Source organism: Electrona antarctica (assembly GCF_951216825.1).
Source record: "Electrona antarctica genome assembly, chromosome: 5".
In the NCBI taxonomy this organism is placed as follows: Eukaryota; Metazoa; Chordata; class Actinopteri; order Myctophiformes; family Myctophidae; genus Electrona; species Electrona antarctica.
In genome coordinates, this window is record NC_136810.1 from 40682549 (window position 1) to 40699361 (window position 16813).

Sequence of the window (16813 nt, forward strand, 5' to 3'; positions counted from 1 at the left end):
TAATAATAATAATAATAATAATAATAATAATAATAATAAACAATACATTAAATGCATAATTATAATATCATTAGTACATTACATAATGCTGGACAAATTACACTATTAACTGTTGAATTTTTTTGGTCATTTGACAAGAAATTATACCTGTATATATATTATATATTTATTATTATTATTATTATTATTATTATTATTATTATTATTATTATTATTATTATTATTATTATTATTATTACTATTATTATTATAGGAAAACATTGCTCTGCTCTGCACCGAAAGTAGTTCGGGGTATTTATTTTTCATCACGTCACGCTCCGCCAACGGGATAAACTAGTGCCACAGAGAGGGATTACGTGCAGACATTTTAGAGCTCGGACTTTTCTCTTATATTTTTTTTCAATCATGTTTAAACCATACGTGTATTTATCTATTAAGTAATTATAGTATTGAAACACAAAATTGTGTTTATTCCGTTGGTCGGAAGTGGTGCTTCGCCGCAGCGGATGCATATAGAACTGAGGTTGCAGCATTTACTTCCTTTTTACTGTGGCCGCCATAGCGTGAGGAGCGTAGTTCCCGGCGAGCCGTAAAATAACTACCCAAAATGGTGAGAATGTATATAAATGTGGCGTTCAAATATCATATGCCGTCTGTGGTTGTTTTTGTTTCAAACCGAGCAACTCTTGTGTTTTTTTTGAGTAAAACATTACTTCATAATTTAGTTTAACAGCGTCATGAGATGCGGTGAGCAATGCTAACTAGAGGAGCCATTTTGGAATAATTGAGCTAACGTTACACGTGTGGTTATAATGGTACATTGTTAGCATGGTAGTTAGCAAGAGTACGCACTGTGAAATTGTTACAAGTCTCTTACGGTTTCCATGTTCGCTATGTATACGATATGTAGCTCAACACTGACATTGCGAGTATGTAAGCCATTGCGGAGCATGTAAGCCAACAATTTAACCCGATATCTTCGTGGTAAATGTTAGCATCTCTTAGCTGTCAAGTTTACATTCATCGGAAGGCAAAGCCAATACACGTTGTCGAGTCGTGGCATAAAAGAAAGTGGGTCTAACTCGCCACTTGATGAAGTTGTCTATTATACCTATTAAGCAGAGGAAATACAATTTTCATTATGCGCAATGATGATCTTCCACAATCACGTTGGTCCGTGTTTCTGAATCCTGATTTTAATGGAAGTTACTGAGCTATTGCGATCTGCAGAGGAAATGCACAATGCATGTTTAGGCCAGTTTGACTTTTAGTGGGGCTTTCAGTACTGTGATCTGGTCTCTCCTTAGGCTTGTGCCAGACCGATGATCTCGGTTTATTCCGAGAAAGGAGAAGCTTCAGGCAAGAATGTTCTCATGCCAGCGGTGTTCAAAGCTCCAATTCGCCCTGACATTGTGAATTTTGTGCACACTAACATGCGCAAAAATAACCGTCAGCCCTATGCAGTCAGTGAGCTGGCAGGTGAGCAAATGAGTCAATTTTGTTTCCTTGTAATACTATATATAAATACAATGTGCAATTTCTTGTAAATCTAATGAAATTCCTCATAATTGTATTTTCCAGGTCACCAGACCAGTGCTGAGTCCTGGGGTACAGGAAGAGCTGTGGCCCGTATTCCTCGTGTGAGGGGTGGTGGAACCCACCGTTCTGGCCAGGGAGCCTTTGGAAATGTATCCTTGAACATGGTTATTGTGAAACTATTGTCAAGAGAATAAAATCGGTGCAAACACTAACATGTAAGTAACCTGTGCTATGATGGTGTAATTTGCGTCTTACGCTGTGACCAGTGACTGCTTGCCTGCTGTCATAGGCTGGCATAGATGGCTGACGAAAACTGATTCTGAGCACATACTTGATAAAGGTTTTACAGAGTGATGGGTTTGAGTCATATGCTTCCTTAACCTCACATTAAGATGTGTCGTGGAGGCCGCATGTTTGCCCCCACTAAGACCTGGCGTCGTTGGCACCGCAGGATCAACACAACCCAGAAGCGCTATGCCATCTGCTCTGCTCTGGCAGCCTCTGCCCTGCCTGCCCTGGTGATGGCAAAGGGTAAATCTTAACTCAGTATTGGTATAATCTTCATTGTTGGAGTACCGTGTTGTCCTGTAGCGTGCAAACACTGAACTTGCAATGATGGTGTAATTTGCGTCTGACCCTGATCAGTGACAGTTGCCTGCTGTCTCAAAGCTGTGAAAGGGTGTTGATGATATTGAATTCTGAGCAAGCTCTACTGAAATTGCAAAACTCTTGCCTTTTAGTTTTCACATGGACACATTTTTACACTTGCGAGTTAAATAAGACTGTTGTTCATATGAGCTTGTCTGTCATCAGGACACCGTATTGAAGAGATCCCTGAGGTCCCACTGGTGGTTGATGACAAAGTTGAAGGGTACAAGAAGACCAAGGATGCAGTGCTTCTGCTTAAAAAGCTGAAGGCCTGGAATGACATCAAGAGGGTAAGTCAAAGTTGGAGCTGTTGTTCAAATTTGATTAATGAGTTTCTACTTGAGGTCCATGTTTCTGAATCCTCCTGATTATTAGGAAGTCCTGAGTAGAGTTCTCAAAGTGCCTGAAAATTAAGACCCGGCCCTAACTGATCAGGCTTGAGGCCCGGCCCGACTAATTGGCATAGATTTTAGGCCCGGCCCCGGCCCTAAAACGTCTGGTCGGGCAGAGTTTGAGAACTCTGTACCTGAGCCATGTAGGTACCTATATTAGATCTATACAACCTGTGCTATGATGGTGTAATTTGCGTCTTACGCTGTGACCAGTGACAGATTGCCGTCTGTCATAGGCTGGCACAGATGGCTGACGAACATTGATTCTGAGCACATACTTATGTATTGCAGTAAGATATCTGAGCCATTTAGGTGTGAAAGCTTGTGAGCAGTAGTGATGATATAAATGCTGTTTGTGCAGACTGTGTCCATGTGACCGTGTTTATTAATGTCCCATCTTTTTCCAGTGACAGTAGTGTTTATAATTCGTTTTTCTCCCCACAAGGTATACGCCTCCCAGCGCATGCGTGCCGGTAAAGGTAAAATGAGGAATCGCAGGAGAGTCCAGCGCAGAGGACCATGCATCATCTATAACCAAGATGCCGGTGTCACCAAAGCGTTCCGAAATATCCCTGGTGGGTTTTAAGTAAAGTTTGTCTAATTTCAGTAAGCATTAGCACTATTAATGAGCAATGATGATTTTCCACTTAGCTGTCAAGTTTACATTAATCGGAAGGCAAAGCCAATACACGTTGTCGAGTCGTCGGTGGCATAAAATAAATTAGGTCTAACTCGCCACTTGATGAAGTTGTCTATGGTTATACCTATTAAGCAGAGGAAATACAAATTTCATTATGAGCAATGATGATCTTCCACAATCACGTTGGTCCGTGTTTCTGAATCCTGATCTTAATGGAAGTTACTGAGCTATTTAGATGTGAAAGCTTGTGCCTGTCCTTAATACCTAAAAGTACTTAGACTAAATTACTTGATTTGTGTTAGACTTCATAAATATAGCCACATTTATTTTCTTAGGGATCAACCTTCAGAATGTGAACAAACTGAACCTCCTGAGGCTCGCACCTGGTGGACATGTGGGCCGCTTCTGCATCTGGACAGAAAGTGCTTTCCGTAAGCTAGATGAGCTGTATGGAACTGGGCGCAAAGCTGCCTCCCTGAAGGTGGACTACAAGTGAGTGTTGGAGTGGGGGAAGATGTACATTGTAATGTATTGCAGAAAGTTATAGAACTTGATAACTTGTGAGATCTTTTTATTATGAGCAATGATGATCTTCCACAATCACGTTGGTCCGTGTTTCTGAATCCTGATTTTAATGGAAGTACTGAGCTATTTATGCAGAGGAAATGCAGTGCATGTTTTAGTCAAATGGCTTTCAGTACTGCGACACCTGTTGTTTCCCCTTTTTTGCTGAAAGGTATAAAAGTTGTCAAAACCTTTTTTTTTTATTTCAGTCTCCCCATGCATAAGATGACCAACACTGACCTGAGCAGGATTCTGAAGAGTGAGGAGATCCAGAAAGCACTTCGTGCACCAAAGTAAGCATGCACAAATTGAGGGTTAATTCTAGTTAAAATCGCAATTTAAAGCAATGATGAGTTTCCACAATCACGTTGGTCCGTGTTTCTGAATCCTGATTATTGGGAAGTCCTGAGCCATGCAGCCAATTTATTTTACATGTATTGCAGTAAAGGTCAAATTCTGATCTGTTGTTCTATGTGCATTGCAGTAAGAAGATCGCCCGCAGAATTCTGAAGAAGAACCCTCTGAAGAACGCAAGAATCATGTGGAAACTGAACCCCTATGCCAAGACAGCCAGGCGCCGTGGCATTCTCCAGCACGACCCTAGTGTAAGTTAACAGCCAGTAGACAAACCAGAGTAGACTTACATATTTTAAGTTCCTTTCCTGTAGATGAGGCCAACTGGACCCCAATGAAGCTGGCAGTTTCAACTGACTAGTGTGCCATGGACTTAATTGGCCTGAACTACCTGCATGTTCATGTGCAAGAGGAAAGGAATTAAAAAAAAGTATAAAAGTTTTCTATACGATAACCCTCAACAAGGAGCAGCGGTTTCCAGTTGGCTGTAATTAAGGAAGTACCCACGCAGCAATATTAGATCTATACAACCTGTGCTATGATGGTGTAATTTGCGTCTTACACTGTGACCAGTGACAGATTGCCTGCTGTCATAGGCTGGCACAGATGGCTGATGAACATTGATTCTGAGCACATACTTGATAAAGTTAACAGCCAGTATAAAAACATACTTTAAGCGATCTTGTGTTGTGTATCATACTACTATATATTCTAAGAATCTCAAACTATCTTCACAGGTCAAGGCCAAGAATCTGAAGCCCAAGAAGAAACCAGTCAAGAAGTCAGCTGCTGCATCTTTCAAAGCATAAATTGGATCATAAAGACTGTTGGGTTCAATACTGGCTTAAAAATAAAAACATGTTTCAAATACAGGTAGTTCAGTTGTCAAAAGTGTTTAATTCACAAGATTTTCACAAAAGCGAGCAAAGACATGACCTGGGTTGCCCTAAAGCAGCATGGTGTTTAACAAAAGGCCAACGGCAGTTGTTGCAATACAGGATCACTATTTAGAAAAAATGGCTTTCAGAGAGGCCTGTGGTGCAGCCTATACGATTGTTCAATACTAAATTGAATTCACTTAGCAAGTAGGTAACGTACTGAATCCAAGTGATTGTACAGCTAGTCTGGGACTGTTCATGAATAATACATCTTGATGACCAATCTTATTAGTCTGTAGCATGTTAACCATTGGCAGAACCTTGCATTTTGATATTTCAACTTGTTTGACACGCTATTGTACAAGGTTGAAGCGAAGTAGTGGAAATGGCAGATCTAAAAGTTCAACTTGTGAGCTTGCATTTTAGACTTTCACATTTCCTGACTAATTATGCAGTTGTGGCAGGTGTATGTATCTGGTAGAACACTGAGTGGTTGATTAAAATTATTGGAAGCAGATGGTGGATTGGATACTAGAAGTAGATGTAAATTTCTGTCAAGAGGGAGACGAGGTAATATCCAGTTGAGTACTTGGGATTTGTTATCCCATAATGGATCCAGTCTTTAGGAGGAACATGATTTTTGGCAGGCAGTTGACTGGCAGAACCACTGAATGGTCAGTTTATACATGGAGCACATGGACAGTTCACATGCCTCCACTGTGGGTTGGGGTTACTGGTTGGTTGAGTCCAATGGTAATACACAACCAGCCAGCAAAATCAACTTCCTCTGCCTCGGATTGCTTGATGAAGGGGTGGACCTAAAACAAACAGTCTTAAGTCATTTTATGCATGTAGAATATTAAATGATTTGATTGACCAACTTAGGCTTTACCCACCGTCAGCTGTTTCAAGTCTGCCCGTTCTGCTGGATTCTTTATCAAACTGTAAAAGAGTAACTGTAAAATTAGATTTACTGCAAAGTGCAGTCTTTGTTGACACCACTAGATGGCATGTGAATTGGAGTATTTGATTTAACATTACAATTGAGTGCTGCCTATTAAGTTACTATATTTTTATATCATTCATACCATTTATTCACAAAGTCTTGGAACTCTGAGCCAAATATCCCAGGCAGCTTGGGTGGGGGCTGAAAAAGAGAGGCTCCAATCAGCAAGAACTAGAGCATGATTTTGATGTCATGCTGACAAGCAACTAAAAACGGCTAAATCAATTCAGTTCAGCTCACGATCCTGACTTAATGTGCAAATGCAGCAGGGACATCTACACACCTCATTGACTATGTAGTCGAGCAGCTCAAAAATAGCCATAGGAGGTCTGCTGTCTGGTCCATACGCTGGTGGAGAACACACTACAGACATCAATCTCAATAATATTTGCTTTTTGTTAAAGTGATTCACCAAAGATGATTGATGCCAATGGTCAAGTCTTCAGAAATTCATAGAGCTTGCAATTTCTATGTACAGCAATAAACGATGTACTGTATTTGGAGCTTGCAGACTTACAGCTGCCCGGTCGCCCGGGGGGACATGGCTTTGGAGAGGATTCACTGGAGGCTGCTTCCCCCTCCACTGGGAAGCCAAATATCTGTTCCAGCTCCTTGGCATCAGGCGGTGGGATGGGGAACCGCCCAATGGCCATCTCCACCAGGGATAGACCCATGCTCCAGATGTCTGACTGTACAGAGTAATGTGTACCCTGTAGGCGCTCTGGCTGTGTAACACAGGAAGCAAGCTTATTTTAAATGTCCATTTCAACATGTAGCCTTGTTGGAGTAAAGTTTTTTTCAACAGACGTGGATGAACATTTCTGCATCTTGATAAATGTAAGGAAAAGTGGCAGAGAAAGGACATGCACTAGCAAATATGCACTTGGTGAAATAAATTCAGTTGAAGATGCAAAAGTCAGTCTATGACTCCAATATATGCCTGCTTTGGCGTTATAACAGTATTTTGGGTAATGTGTTTCCATTTGCTCAGTGATGTGAGGCATTAGTGGTGCCAGAAATTAGATTTTGGATGGGCAAGCAAAGGGGGCACAGCATGCCCCCTTGAGACATCACAATCACATGAGACATTAGTCTTAATACAGGAAAATAACAATAACAGTCAGAGAGCATTCAGCACGTGTTGTCATGTTTGAGAGCGCAGAAGCTGTGATTTATGGACCATTACATAATAGATGAGCAAGTGGGCAGCAATTCATCTCCTCAACAACACCATCAGAAGCAGTACATTACATGCTGCTACACAAACCAAAACCAGAAAACGGTGTTGCGTTTGAGTGCAGAAGGAGAAGGTGCACTGTGTGTGTGTGTGTGTGTGTGTGTGTGTGTGTGTGTGTGTGTGTGTGTGTGTGTGTGCATGCGTGTGTGTAAACTCACAGACATATAAGACCGAGTGCCCACAAAGGAGTTGGCCATGGAGTCTATTAGCTGTCCGCTCACCCCAAAGTCACACAGCTTGATCTCACCACGGGAGCTTACTAGGATGTTTGAGGGTTTGACATCTGAAAAGAACATACATTTACAGTATTTTGGAGATCACATGGGCAGCGTGCAACAGCCTTCGCCATAGAAACAAGATTCTAACACATGAATACGGTGCGAGTCAGCCATATCTTAATCTCATTCATATTTGAGTAGAGAAAATTTATATTTCAAATACATGTAAAAGGGGAATTAAGGTGAATATGAATCAAGTTGTAGTTACTGAGGTATAATTAAAGCCTGAAATATAAACAAAGTGAAATCTATGGTTACAATTATACTTTACGCGCGTTACTGCGTGCGTACGTGCATGTGTGTGTGCGCACTGTTCTTTTGGGCACATGTCAGAGGCACAGTGGAGACGGCAGCGCAAAAATGAATCAGCCGTTTACAATATGTACTGTATTGATGATCTGATCATCATATAAAATGATTATGCATTTGACATGTTAGCTACAGTTACATAGATCATGCTGAGCTAAACATGTTTGTTTAATTTTTAGTATTTTAGTATTTATATTTAAACAATATGAAGAAAGTCCTCACTCCCCACACACAGTGACAGCGCTCTATCCATGTTACGCCCAGCCCACATTGTAGTTTGCTTCATTTCCTTTATTTAATGCGGATTGCATTCACATCTGCCATGAATCGAAGTCAGGTGCGCTTGGAATTTGGAAGGGAAGCGAAACCCCTGTTGTTTGGCGAACTAGAATGCGCTTGTTTGATGCGCTCCAGAATTCAAATGAGCCTTCACAGTCACACCTGCCAAACGAAGCGCACTTTCCTACAATACGCAGCAGGATTAGTTTTAATCGCAGTAAAAGATCCTGGTGTGAAGGTGCTCTAAATGTTGCCTTTCTAAAGGCTGACCAGTTTTATAAAAGGGCCTTTAGAGATAAAAAGCCCATTTAATTATTCCACTAGTTCCCAAAACACGGGTCCTCAGGCACCCCTTAGGGGTGCCTGAGGACCCGTAATTAATACCAACAGTATTAATAGGGGCCCTATTAATACTGTTGGTTGTCTATCTTACCAGGAAGTCAACTGCCCATATGGAATTAACAACCATAAACCAGCATAAAACCAGCAGTACCAATAGTCCTGTACTACCAGAGGGCACCACTGCATTATGTAGTCATACTGTATCTTTCAGTACTTGAAATCACTACTAACCTCTGTGCATAATCTTATGTTTCTCTCTCAGATATGCCAACCCTTTAATGACCTAGAAAGATAAATATTACATATCAGTGCCCACATAGGATATAGTGCGATCTATAAGAACACCTTGCATTCTTTCTCAGCTATCAGGGGTCCTAAAACTACATACAACATATGCACCATATACAAGTCCAAAAGAGATGAGAAACACTGAAAAATATATTTCTCATGTTGTGGGTATGACTATGATACAGTATACTTCTGGTGGGCGGGGTATCAGAGTTACCCACCGCAATGCTGACTTTGCCAAGTATCTGCTCTGGGATCTTGCCGCCTGCTTTCTTTAGTGACTGATCCAGAGAACCACCATCCTTATAACAAAGAGAGGACAAGAAGCAGGCTCTTTCAACTTTGCACTACATACCATCTGTTTTGCATGTTTTTTGCTACTCCATTGCCAACCATTGTAATGCCATGATTGCTAATTTAATTTCATCATTGTACTTACTTTGTATCTACAGATAGTGTAGCGGTAGCCTACTAAAATCAACTACATCAGTTCAAGTAGTTAATTGCTCATACCATGTGTTCCATACAGATGCTGATTTCTCCATCACTGTAGAAGGCCCCGTAGAAGCCCACAATGTAGGGGGAGTTACATTCATGGAGCACTTGCAGTTCTCTGATAATCTGGTTCCTAATTGCTGGTTTTATCTCCAGGTGGATCAACTACAACAGAGAAAACACAAGGCTATTATTACCCAGACACACACACACACACACACACACACACACACGCACACGCACACGAACACGCACACGCACACGCACACGCACACGCACACGCACACACACACACACACACGCACACGCACACGCACACACACACACACACACACACACACACACACACACACACACACACACACACACACACACACACACAACCCCAAAAGGATTCAATGAAGGAAGTTATTAATCCCTTTGTTTTAGTTTTTTGTGTCAGACAGTGAATATATGCTGTAGTTCCAGTAACCTAATTTTCACCCTATTCACAAACATACTCGAGAGGAAAACTAGGTAGATAAATCATCTAAACAGTGCTTCTAAAAAAGAATGGATCCCGTGCAATAAAATAGAAACAATGCTTGTGCCTCTGCTATTGCAGAAAGAAGCTCAGGGCAGACTTATAAGTGATGCTGGGACACAGTTATGATACACAGACACACACATATACTGTATCTACTTAGACTTAGAGAGTATAGGATTGTTCCAAAGCTTCCGTACAGTAGTAGTAGGTTGTTCACAACAGGCTTCAAACAAGTTTCTTCAACAAAAGCATTATTTCACAATTTATCTACAGTACGTATATTGTATATTGTATTTGGACAGGTCAATAGTTAATTGTAAATCAATAGCAAGATAGAGGGAGAGGCGTTGTAAAAGTTATGTTGAAAACAAAAATTTTGATGCTTCAATATTGTTTTACTCTTTAATTATTATTATTATTTTTTAAAGATTTGTTTTAGGCTTTTCTGCCTTTATAGAGACACGTGTGGACTAACATTTCACTCCCCCAAATGAGACAGCGGCCCCACTTCTGGTCCGTTTCAATGGTGTACTGCAGCTGCCAATGCAATCCCTATGAGAGGCATCATAAAATACCCTAATTTCACTGGTTCACTACACAAAAACATTACAATTTGTTTTTGTGTTCCAATAAAGTGTCCCATATATTTGATTTGTCCTTTTCAATGTCACATACCTGCCATCTCAATATACAACCCACAATGTACTATAATATACTCCATCAGTTTGTGAAAAGTGCTAGCATTGTAAATCTCAAGTCAAAGTGGTCGCACGGTATATACGTCACGGTCGCATCCCTTGAGGTTTTCAATACCCAGATATATTAATTTTGTTGTATTTCGTTTTATATGCTATGTATTTCTTGAACATGATCTAAACAGCATCTTGCAAATAATTATTAATACTCATCTGGGGAATTCACTAGGTAGTTGAAAATGTCAGGATATATCACTCCTCCATTTAGCTGGGTTATTTTCCCAACTATTCAGTCAAGTTAATTTTATACAACAAGTTGACAACGGTAAAACACACCGTCGGAGCTCTGAGGTAGGTAGAACATATTAGTAAGCCCGTGACATGTTCAAAATATAGACTGAATGAACAAAGTCAGTCGGGATCGGGATGTATTATTGAGAATTCCACTCTTCAAAGTCGGCGCTCGTTGCCTCGTAAAGGCAGTGACGTCCTTAAAAGCGACAGGTTCTCTGTCTGCCGTCTCCCCTCTGCTCTGTTAACATTATGGGTAACTCATTCAAGTGGTAAATTAAATGTGAAATACATCCTCTATTGAGAAAACAACAATATATGTTGACAAAGACACTTCATACATTTGGAAACATATTTTTATTCAAATCAATATAGTCTTCAGTTCATTTGGTATTATTTTAAAAGTAGGCTAACTACAGTTGAATTTCAATGGACTTCTATGGGCTGGCCTGCAGTACACCGTTCTAACGGACCAGAAGTGGGGCCGCTGTCTCATTTGGGGGCATGAAATTTGTAGTCCCCGTGTGTCTCTATGGATAGATACAAGTGAAGAATGACAGGAAAGAGAGACGGGGGAGACATGCAGCAAAGGTCGTCATGAACGGGACTCGAACACGCAATGTGCTGTCAGGCCAGAGCCTATGTGGCAGGCGCCTGGACCACTAGGCCAGCAGGCGCCCCTCAGATGGGGAACTTTGATATGTTCCGGAGCTCTGTATCTCACCTTCCTGGCCATGATGAGACCAGATGGTCTGTGGGAGACCTTGAAGACCACTCCTCCATTGCCTGCTCCCAGCTCACAGATCTTCTCGAAGTCATCATCCTTCAGCTCGCCCACTTTCTGCTTCTGTGTCAGGAAGGCTTCCAGACGTTTCCTCTGCTGCTCGTCCAACTCCAGCTCCTCTAACTTCTTCTGCAGAGCCTCCAAGTTTGTTCTGGCGGACAGATGCAGGGAGGATGATAAATTCATTCAAGTTACTATTGGTATTTGGGTGAATTTACAATCTTACATAAATTCAAAAAGCACACAACTTGACAACTTCTTCTGGGTCTCTGGCTCTCCTGATGTACATAAAGAACAAGTTATTTCTCTCAAATCTAACCCTTCACTGTTGAGGGATGAGTAGACTCAAGTTGAGTGAGCATCTGGTTTACTGGTATACTGGTATATGTACTGTATATGGTCAGTGCAAGTGACATTAGAGTCACTTGCACTGACCATATACATATACGTTCTCCACCACACTAATTAGCTATACTATAACATAAAACACTATGCAAACGCACAACTTGCTGAACAAGTACTACTATACTGAAAGGTCAATGCATATACCCACAGGAATACTGTACCACAGAAGGGTAGATGGCCACCCCCCACCCCCAGGATCTGGGGGTGGGGGGTGGAAGTGCAGAGTTCCTTTCCAGATCCCAGTGTGAGGAAGCTGGGAGTTCATCCTCCTGGATCTGATGCCTCACCACACCACTGGTGCTGTTCAATTCCATTTTATTAAAGTTGTCATCACCATGACAAAGCTGTTGTCATGGTGATGCATTTCCTTTAGAAGCTGCTCTCGGAATTATCTCATGTGACCTGTTGCTCTCCTGCCTTTCTGTCTCCTCCCACGGCTCCCAGAGCTTATTACTAACAACGCAATCCCAATCTCAGGTCTGAGCAGGTCCTGCTGGCTGAACAGATAGATCCCCAGAGACAATCAGCAAGCAAACAAGTCTTAACTGTTAACATTTCGACTACTCCAGCAGACTGATCTCATAAAGACCCTCAAAGAATTCTTGAAAAAGGTAGAAAGTAAAATAGTAAATGTTTGTGTAAATTTATATAGCGCTTTTATCCAAAGCGCTTCTCAGAGATTGTGCATTACATTCACCCATTCACACACACATTCATACACCGATGGCAGATGAAACCATGCAAGGCACCAACCTGCACATCGGGACCAATTAGGGGTTCAGGGTTTTGCTCAAGGACACTTTGACACCAACTCTGTCATTAATCATTACTAAAGTAATGATGAATGACCTTTTAAAAAGCCTAGTCTGACATGATGTGACATGGCAATCTTCTCGCTGCGAATCGACTTCCCAGAAGAATCATGCATGCTGATAAGAATTATTCACATCAAAAACATCCAAGATAATCTCTCATCTTCCGAGAGGCCTACAGAGAGGCAAAACCAATTTTCACCCATTTGAGTGCTGCTGTTCTGTATTTGCATCGTAACATGTTCTGCTCATTAGATGATAATAGCATTGCTCTGTTTAGTGGTAATTATGTTTTTTTAATCTCTTTGCAGCTTACCACAACTCAGTGGAGAGCTGCTGTAGAGGAGGAGAGGATGCATCTCTTTTCTGCATTCGCCAAGAGGGTTAACAAGTGTTGTTATTTTCTACAGCGAGCCTGCATATCCATGGAGACGAGGTGCTGAGCTTAGGGGGGGGGGGGGGGGGGGGGTGGGTGGTGTAGGCGTTTATTCTAGAGGACCAGAGCTGGACGTAGAGGAGGCAAGAGATAGCTGCCTGGCAGCACTCATCCTCTCCACAGAGCATACAATAGCTGCCCCGCCACCACTCTTACAAGTGCACGAGGAAGTGAGCATGACGCAGGCCCTTATTTGTGTTCCATCAATGCCCAAGGACATCCAGCCGATCTCAACTCACAATATGTTAATCTTTTCCCACAGTCTTGTCACAGCCTCGTCTAAAAAGCTCCAGAACGAAAATCATAAGTAAAGGTTTGTGGTTTGTGAGCCATCCACACTCCTGATGATGAAGCCTTAGCTTTTGGTGAAAAGTATGGGCCTACAAAGTGCATTTAAATGCAAACAGGTAGGACTGGTGTCAGGCATAGATAAGCATTTAGCTTCGTGCCAGTGCCCTTAAAGCCATCATTAAATTCCTAGTGTTGACTTGATATGGCTTACATGTTATTTTCTGAATAAAATATGACTGCTATACATTCCTTTGTGTACTGGTAAGAATCTACGTAGTTGCTACAGATACTGTGGCTACAGTATCTGTGGTTAATCATTGGTTAGTTGATTTCCTTACCCCTCCCTGGTAGTGCTGTGTGTGGTCCAACAAAGAGAGCTGGGACTAAAATCTGTCAAAGAGAAATATTACTCTTCATCCCCACTACTAATGATACAGATTATAATACATTCACGATGTGATCTGTCAAGTTAGCCAAGTGCAAATCAGCTCTTTCTCCAGACAATAATGGCATCACCGTTCCGGGATGGCTGGCTATATGTAATGTGGAGCATTGTGATGAATGTGTTGTAGTCCATTTGTATCTCAGTGTTTTTGTGTCTCAGAGCTGTTAAGAGTCCCTGAGGAGGACATAGCCCAGAAGAGTGGTCCCCCAGTCCAAGTAACCTGCTTCAGATATTGCCTGGCATTGCCTGCTGAGACAGCTGCTTACTGATGTGCCTGTGTGTGCGTGCGAGTGTGCGTGCGAGTGTGTGCGTGCGAGTGCGTGCGTGTGTGCGAGTGTGTGCATGCGTGCATGTGTGCTTAAGTGCGTGCGTGCGTGCATGCTCGCTCGTGCAATATGTGTGCATGCGTGCGACATGCACAAAGCAATTCAGCACTACGAGTCATCTCTGATGTGTGTAACAATCAACAACAATAAACAAACACCTCTTTTTTTAGTAGCCTCTCAGACGATTGCACTGTAGACTGGAAAATAGGGTTTACTAACTAGTTCAAGAAAGTTACTGTACTGTAGTAACTGTGTGTAAGTTTGTGACTTCTACTTTTATTCCTGCCGGTAAAACTTTGATTTAAACTTTGTTGTATGATGTGTTGTGAGCTTGTAGATAGGCCTATATGCTATTTTTGGCGACCGACACCGTCATACGACAGAATATAAATTGAGCAAGAGGGATTCCCGAAAGTTCTGTGTCAACTTCCAGAGGACTGAATCAGAGAGTTCCTGTTGTAACATTCCGCTGCTCAGCCGGCCACAGCCTGCCCGGCAGCACAGAAGGAATGCATTCTGCTCCAGCCAGTGGCGCCATCAGGACGAAAAAGTGTGCGGGGGGGTCATTATTCACATTGTTGTGTCTGACACCTTGATCGGGTTGAGACTAAGAGCAACTGCAGTCACTGCACGTATGCAGCCAATACACGACGACTATGCAGCAAAATGAAAACTGTGCTAGTATGGCAAACTATGGCATGCACCAGCGCCGGTCGGGATAAATAAATAAACCAGGCATCCCCCAATAGTGCGGGGACATTCAGACCCAGATGAGCCCTCCTCCGGCACCTATGGCTCCAGCCATACAGTACATTATGCTGCGTGGTACAAGTACAACTCCAGAGCAAAGGAAGAGAGCAAATCATCTACCAGATGTATAGCAGCATGCTTTCCGTTGCTGAACTTCCTATATAGAAGAAGCTAAGTACAGCAATTGAGCACAATATGGTTTTCTTTGTAGGGAAAGTGATTTTGAGAGGCTTATCTAATGTTATTGGAATAGGACTAGGAATAGGATAGAAACCTGTGTGTGTGTGTGTGTGTGTGTGTGTGTGTGTGTGTGTGTGTGTGTGTGTGTGTGTGTGTGTGTGCGTGTGTGTGTGTGTGTGTGTGTGTGTGTGTGTGTATAATTTGAATTTGAATTTCTTCAGTTGGGCTCACTGCGTTCTGAGACCTAGACCGCGGTGTCACAACAATTCATCATCTTCATTACTGTGATTCAGAGGATTGTGAAGGCAGCACACAAAACACAGTATATTATTCTAAAGTTTGTACATGAAGGTTACCACACACTTGGCTGGTGGAGTGAGCTGAATCCGACCTGACTATATTTTGCAGCTGCACGCATGATACTTTGAGTGCAGAACATTCAGACATAAACAGTCACTTTCTGTCTGTTATAGGCAGTTAAATTGGAAATTTCAGCAATATAATGAAACCAGTCCAAGGTCAATTGTTGGTATAGAAATTATTATTATTATTATTATTATTATTATTATTATTATTATTATTATTATTATTATTATTATTATTATTATTATTACATGTAGGCAGTCATTGAAGTCAGCCACTCACACCTGGCCACCCCTGCGCGCGCCACACACACACACACACACACACACACACAGTCACACACACACACACACACACACACACGTACGGGCGCAGAGCACGCACACAAAGACACACGCGCGCAGGTGTACATGCATGTTAATAGTGAGACATCTTGTTTGAAAGATGTCACAGACAGTCAGACTCATATCACAGTCACAGATTGTTCTCTTTTACAGCATAGCTGGCTAGTGGCACTGGCTACCGCCTGAATATTAGCATTCACAAGACAGTATTAAATATATAGGCCTACTGAAAATTAATAATACTCACTCCGTGGCCCCGGTGCCGTTTATAGTATTCCCATCGGGAATCGGGTTAAGTTGGATCGGTTCTGGTTTCCTCCTCTTCTGCATGTTCTCACAATCTGAGGTGGAAATTCAGAGACCGAGAGCAGTCAGAAAAATAACCCACGTCGGGACTCGGGAGGCTAGATTTGGGATGAAATGAATGCAACTGAATTTACTAGAAAAATAACCGAAGTGGTGCTATATCATATGATGAGTATCGTCTATCAGACAGCAGTGATATTCCCTTAATGGGTGGATCAGGGATGTGACAGTACCATCCTTGGATGGTACAGTACGTCACGAAAATTACTTTCGTCTTCCGGACAGCATGGTTAGGGAAAGCGCTACCTCTGCTGGAAATCAATCGAATCAGCATCCTGTAGAAGACAAAAATCTATGAAAGTTTTAGAAGATGATGATGATAATCATAATTTGATTTGAGAACAATAACGGTAAAATATGCTAGGCATTGTTCAGGGAGTGATTGTGATGAAGAATGAACAATACGTTTGGTGTGTTTAGAATAGTATATTCCAAGGCCTATATATTTCGAGTTCATTTAATTTAATTTCATAGACTTCACTAGTAGTTGGTGCACTAACCAGTACAATCCTTGTCTGGCACAAAGGACTTCCTCAGGGTGACCTGTGTG

The 16813-nt window shown here is 41.9% G+C and overlaps 2 protein-coding genes across 2 annotated transcripts; one reads left to right on the forward strand and one right to left on the reverse strand.

Moving 5' to 3' along the window:
* Positions 1-456: 456 nt before the first annotated feature.
* rpl4 (ribosomal protein L4) lies at positions 457-5013 on the forward strand. The gene is made up of 10 exons (XM_079502031.1): positions 457-610; positions 1308-1479; positions 1582-1688; positions 1932-2070; positions 2353-2477; positions 3025-3154; positions 3555-3711; positions 3993-4076; positions 4268-4388; positions 4875-5013. Exons 1-10 carry the CDS (start codon positions 608-610, stop codon positions 4944-4946), a joined length of 1110 nt encoding a protein of 369 aa, XP_079358157.1. The 5' UTR covers positions 457-607; the 3' UTR covers positions 4947-5013.
* On the reverse strand, positions 5007-16395 carry map2k1 (mitogen-activated protein kinase kinase 1). Its single transcript, XM_079502030.1, has 11 exons — positions 16145-16395; positions 11486-11696; positions 9268-9414; positions 8976-9056; positions 8698-8749; positions 7417-7541; positions 6539-6746; positions 6305-6369; positions 6104-6162; positions 5912-5957; positions 5007-5833 (listed from the first exon to the last, which is right to left on the reverse strand). The coding sequence occupies exons 1-11, from the start codon at positions 16225-16227 to the stop codon at positions 5720-5722; spliced, it is 1191 nt and encodes a 396-aa protein (XP_079358156.1). The 5' UTR covers positions 16228-16395; the 3' UTR covers positions 5007-5719.
* Between the last annotated feature and the right edge of the window lie 418 nt (positions 16396-16813).

Bases quoted from the DNA above. Each gene is read 5' to 3' on its own strand.
- rpl4 (XM_079502031.1), top strand. The intron at 1,480-1,581 runs GTGAGCAAATGA...TGTATTTTCCAG, and splicing joins TGCAGTCAGTGAGCTGGCAG to GTCACCAGACCAGTGCTGAG. The intron at 2,478-3,024 runs GTAAGTCAAAGT...TCTCCCCACAAG, and splicing joins CCTGGAATGACATCAAGAGG to GTATACGCCTCCCAGCGCAT.
- map2k1 (XM_079502030.1), bottom strand. From the start codon at position 16,227: ATGCAGAAGAGGAGGAAACCAGAACCGATCCAACTTAACCCGATTCCC. The intron at 9,057-9,267 runs GTATGAGCAATT...CTTTGTTATAAG, and splicing joins GCATCTGTATGGAACACATG to GATGGTGGTTCTCTGGATCA. The intron at 5,834-5,911 runs GTGGGTAAAGCC...TGTTTGTTTTAG, and splicing joins CAGACTTGAAACAGCTGACG to GTCCACCCCTTCATCAAGCA.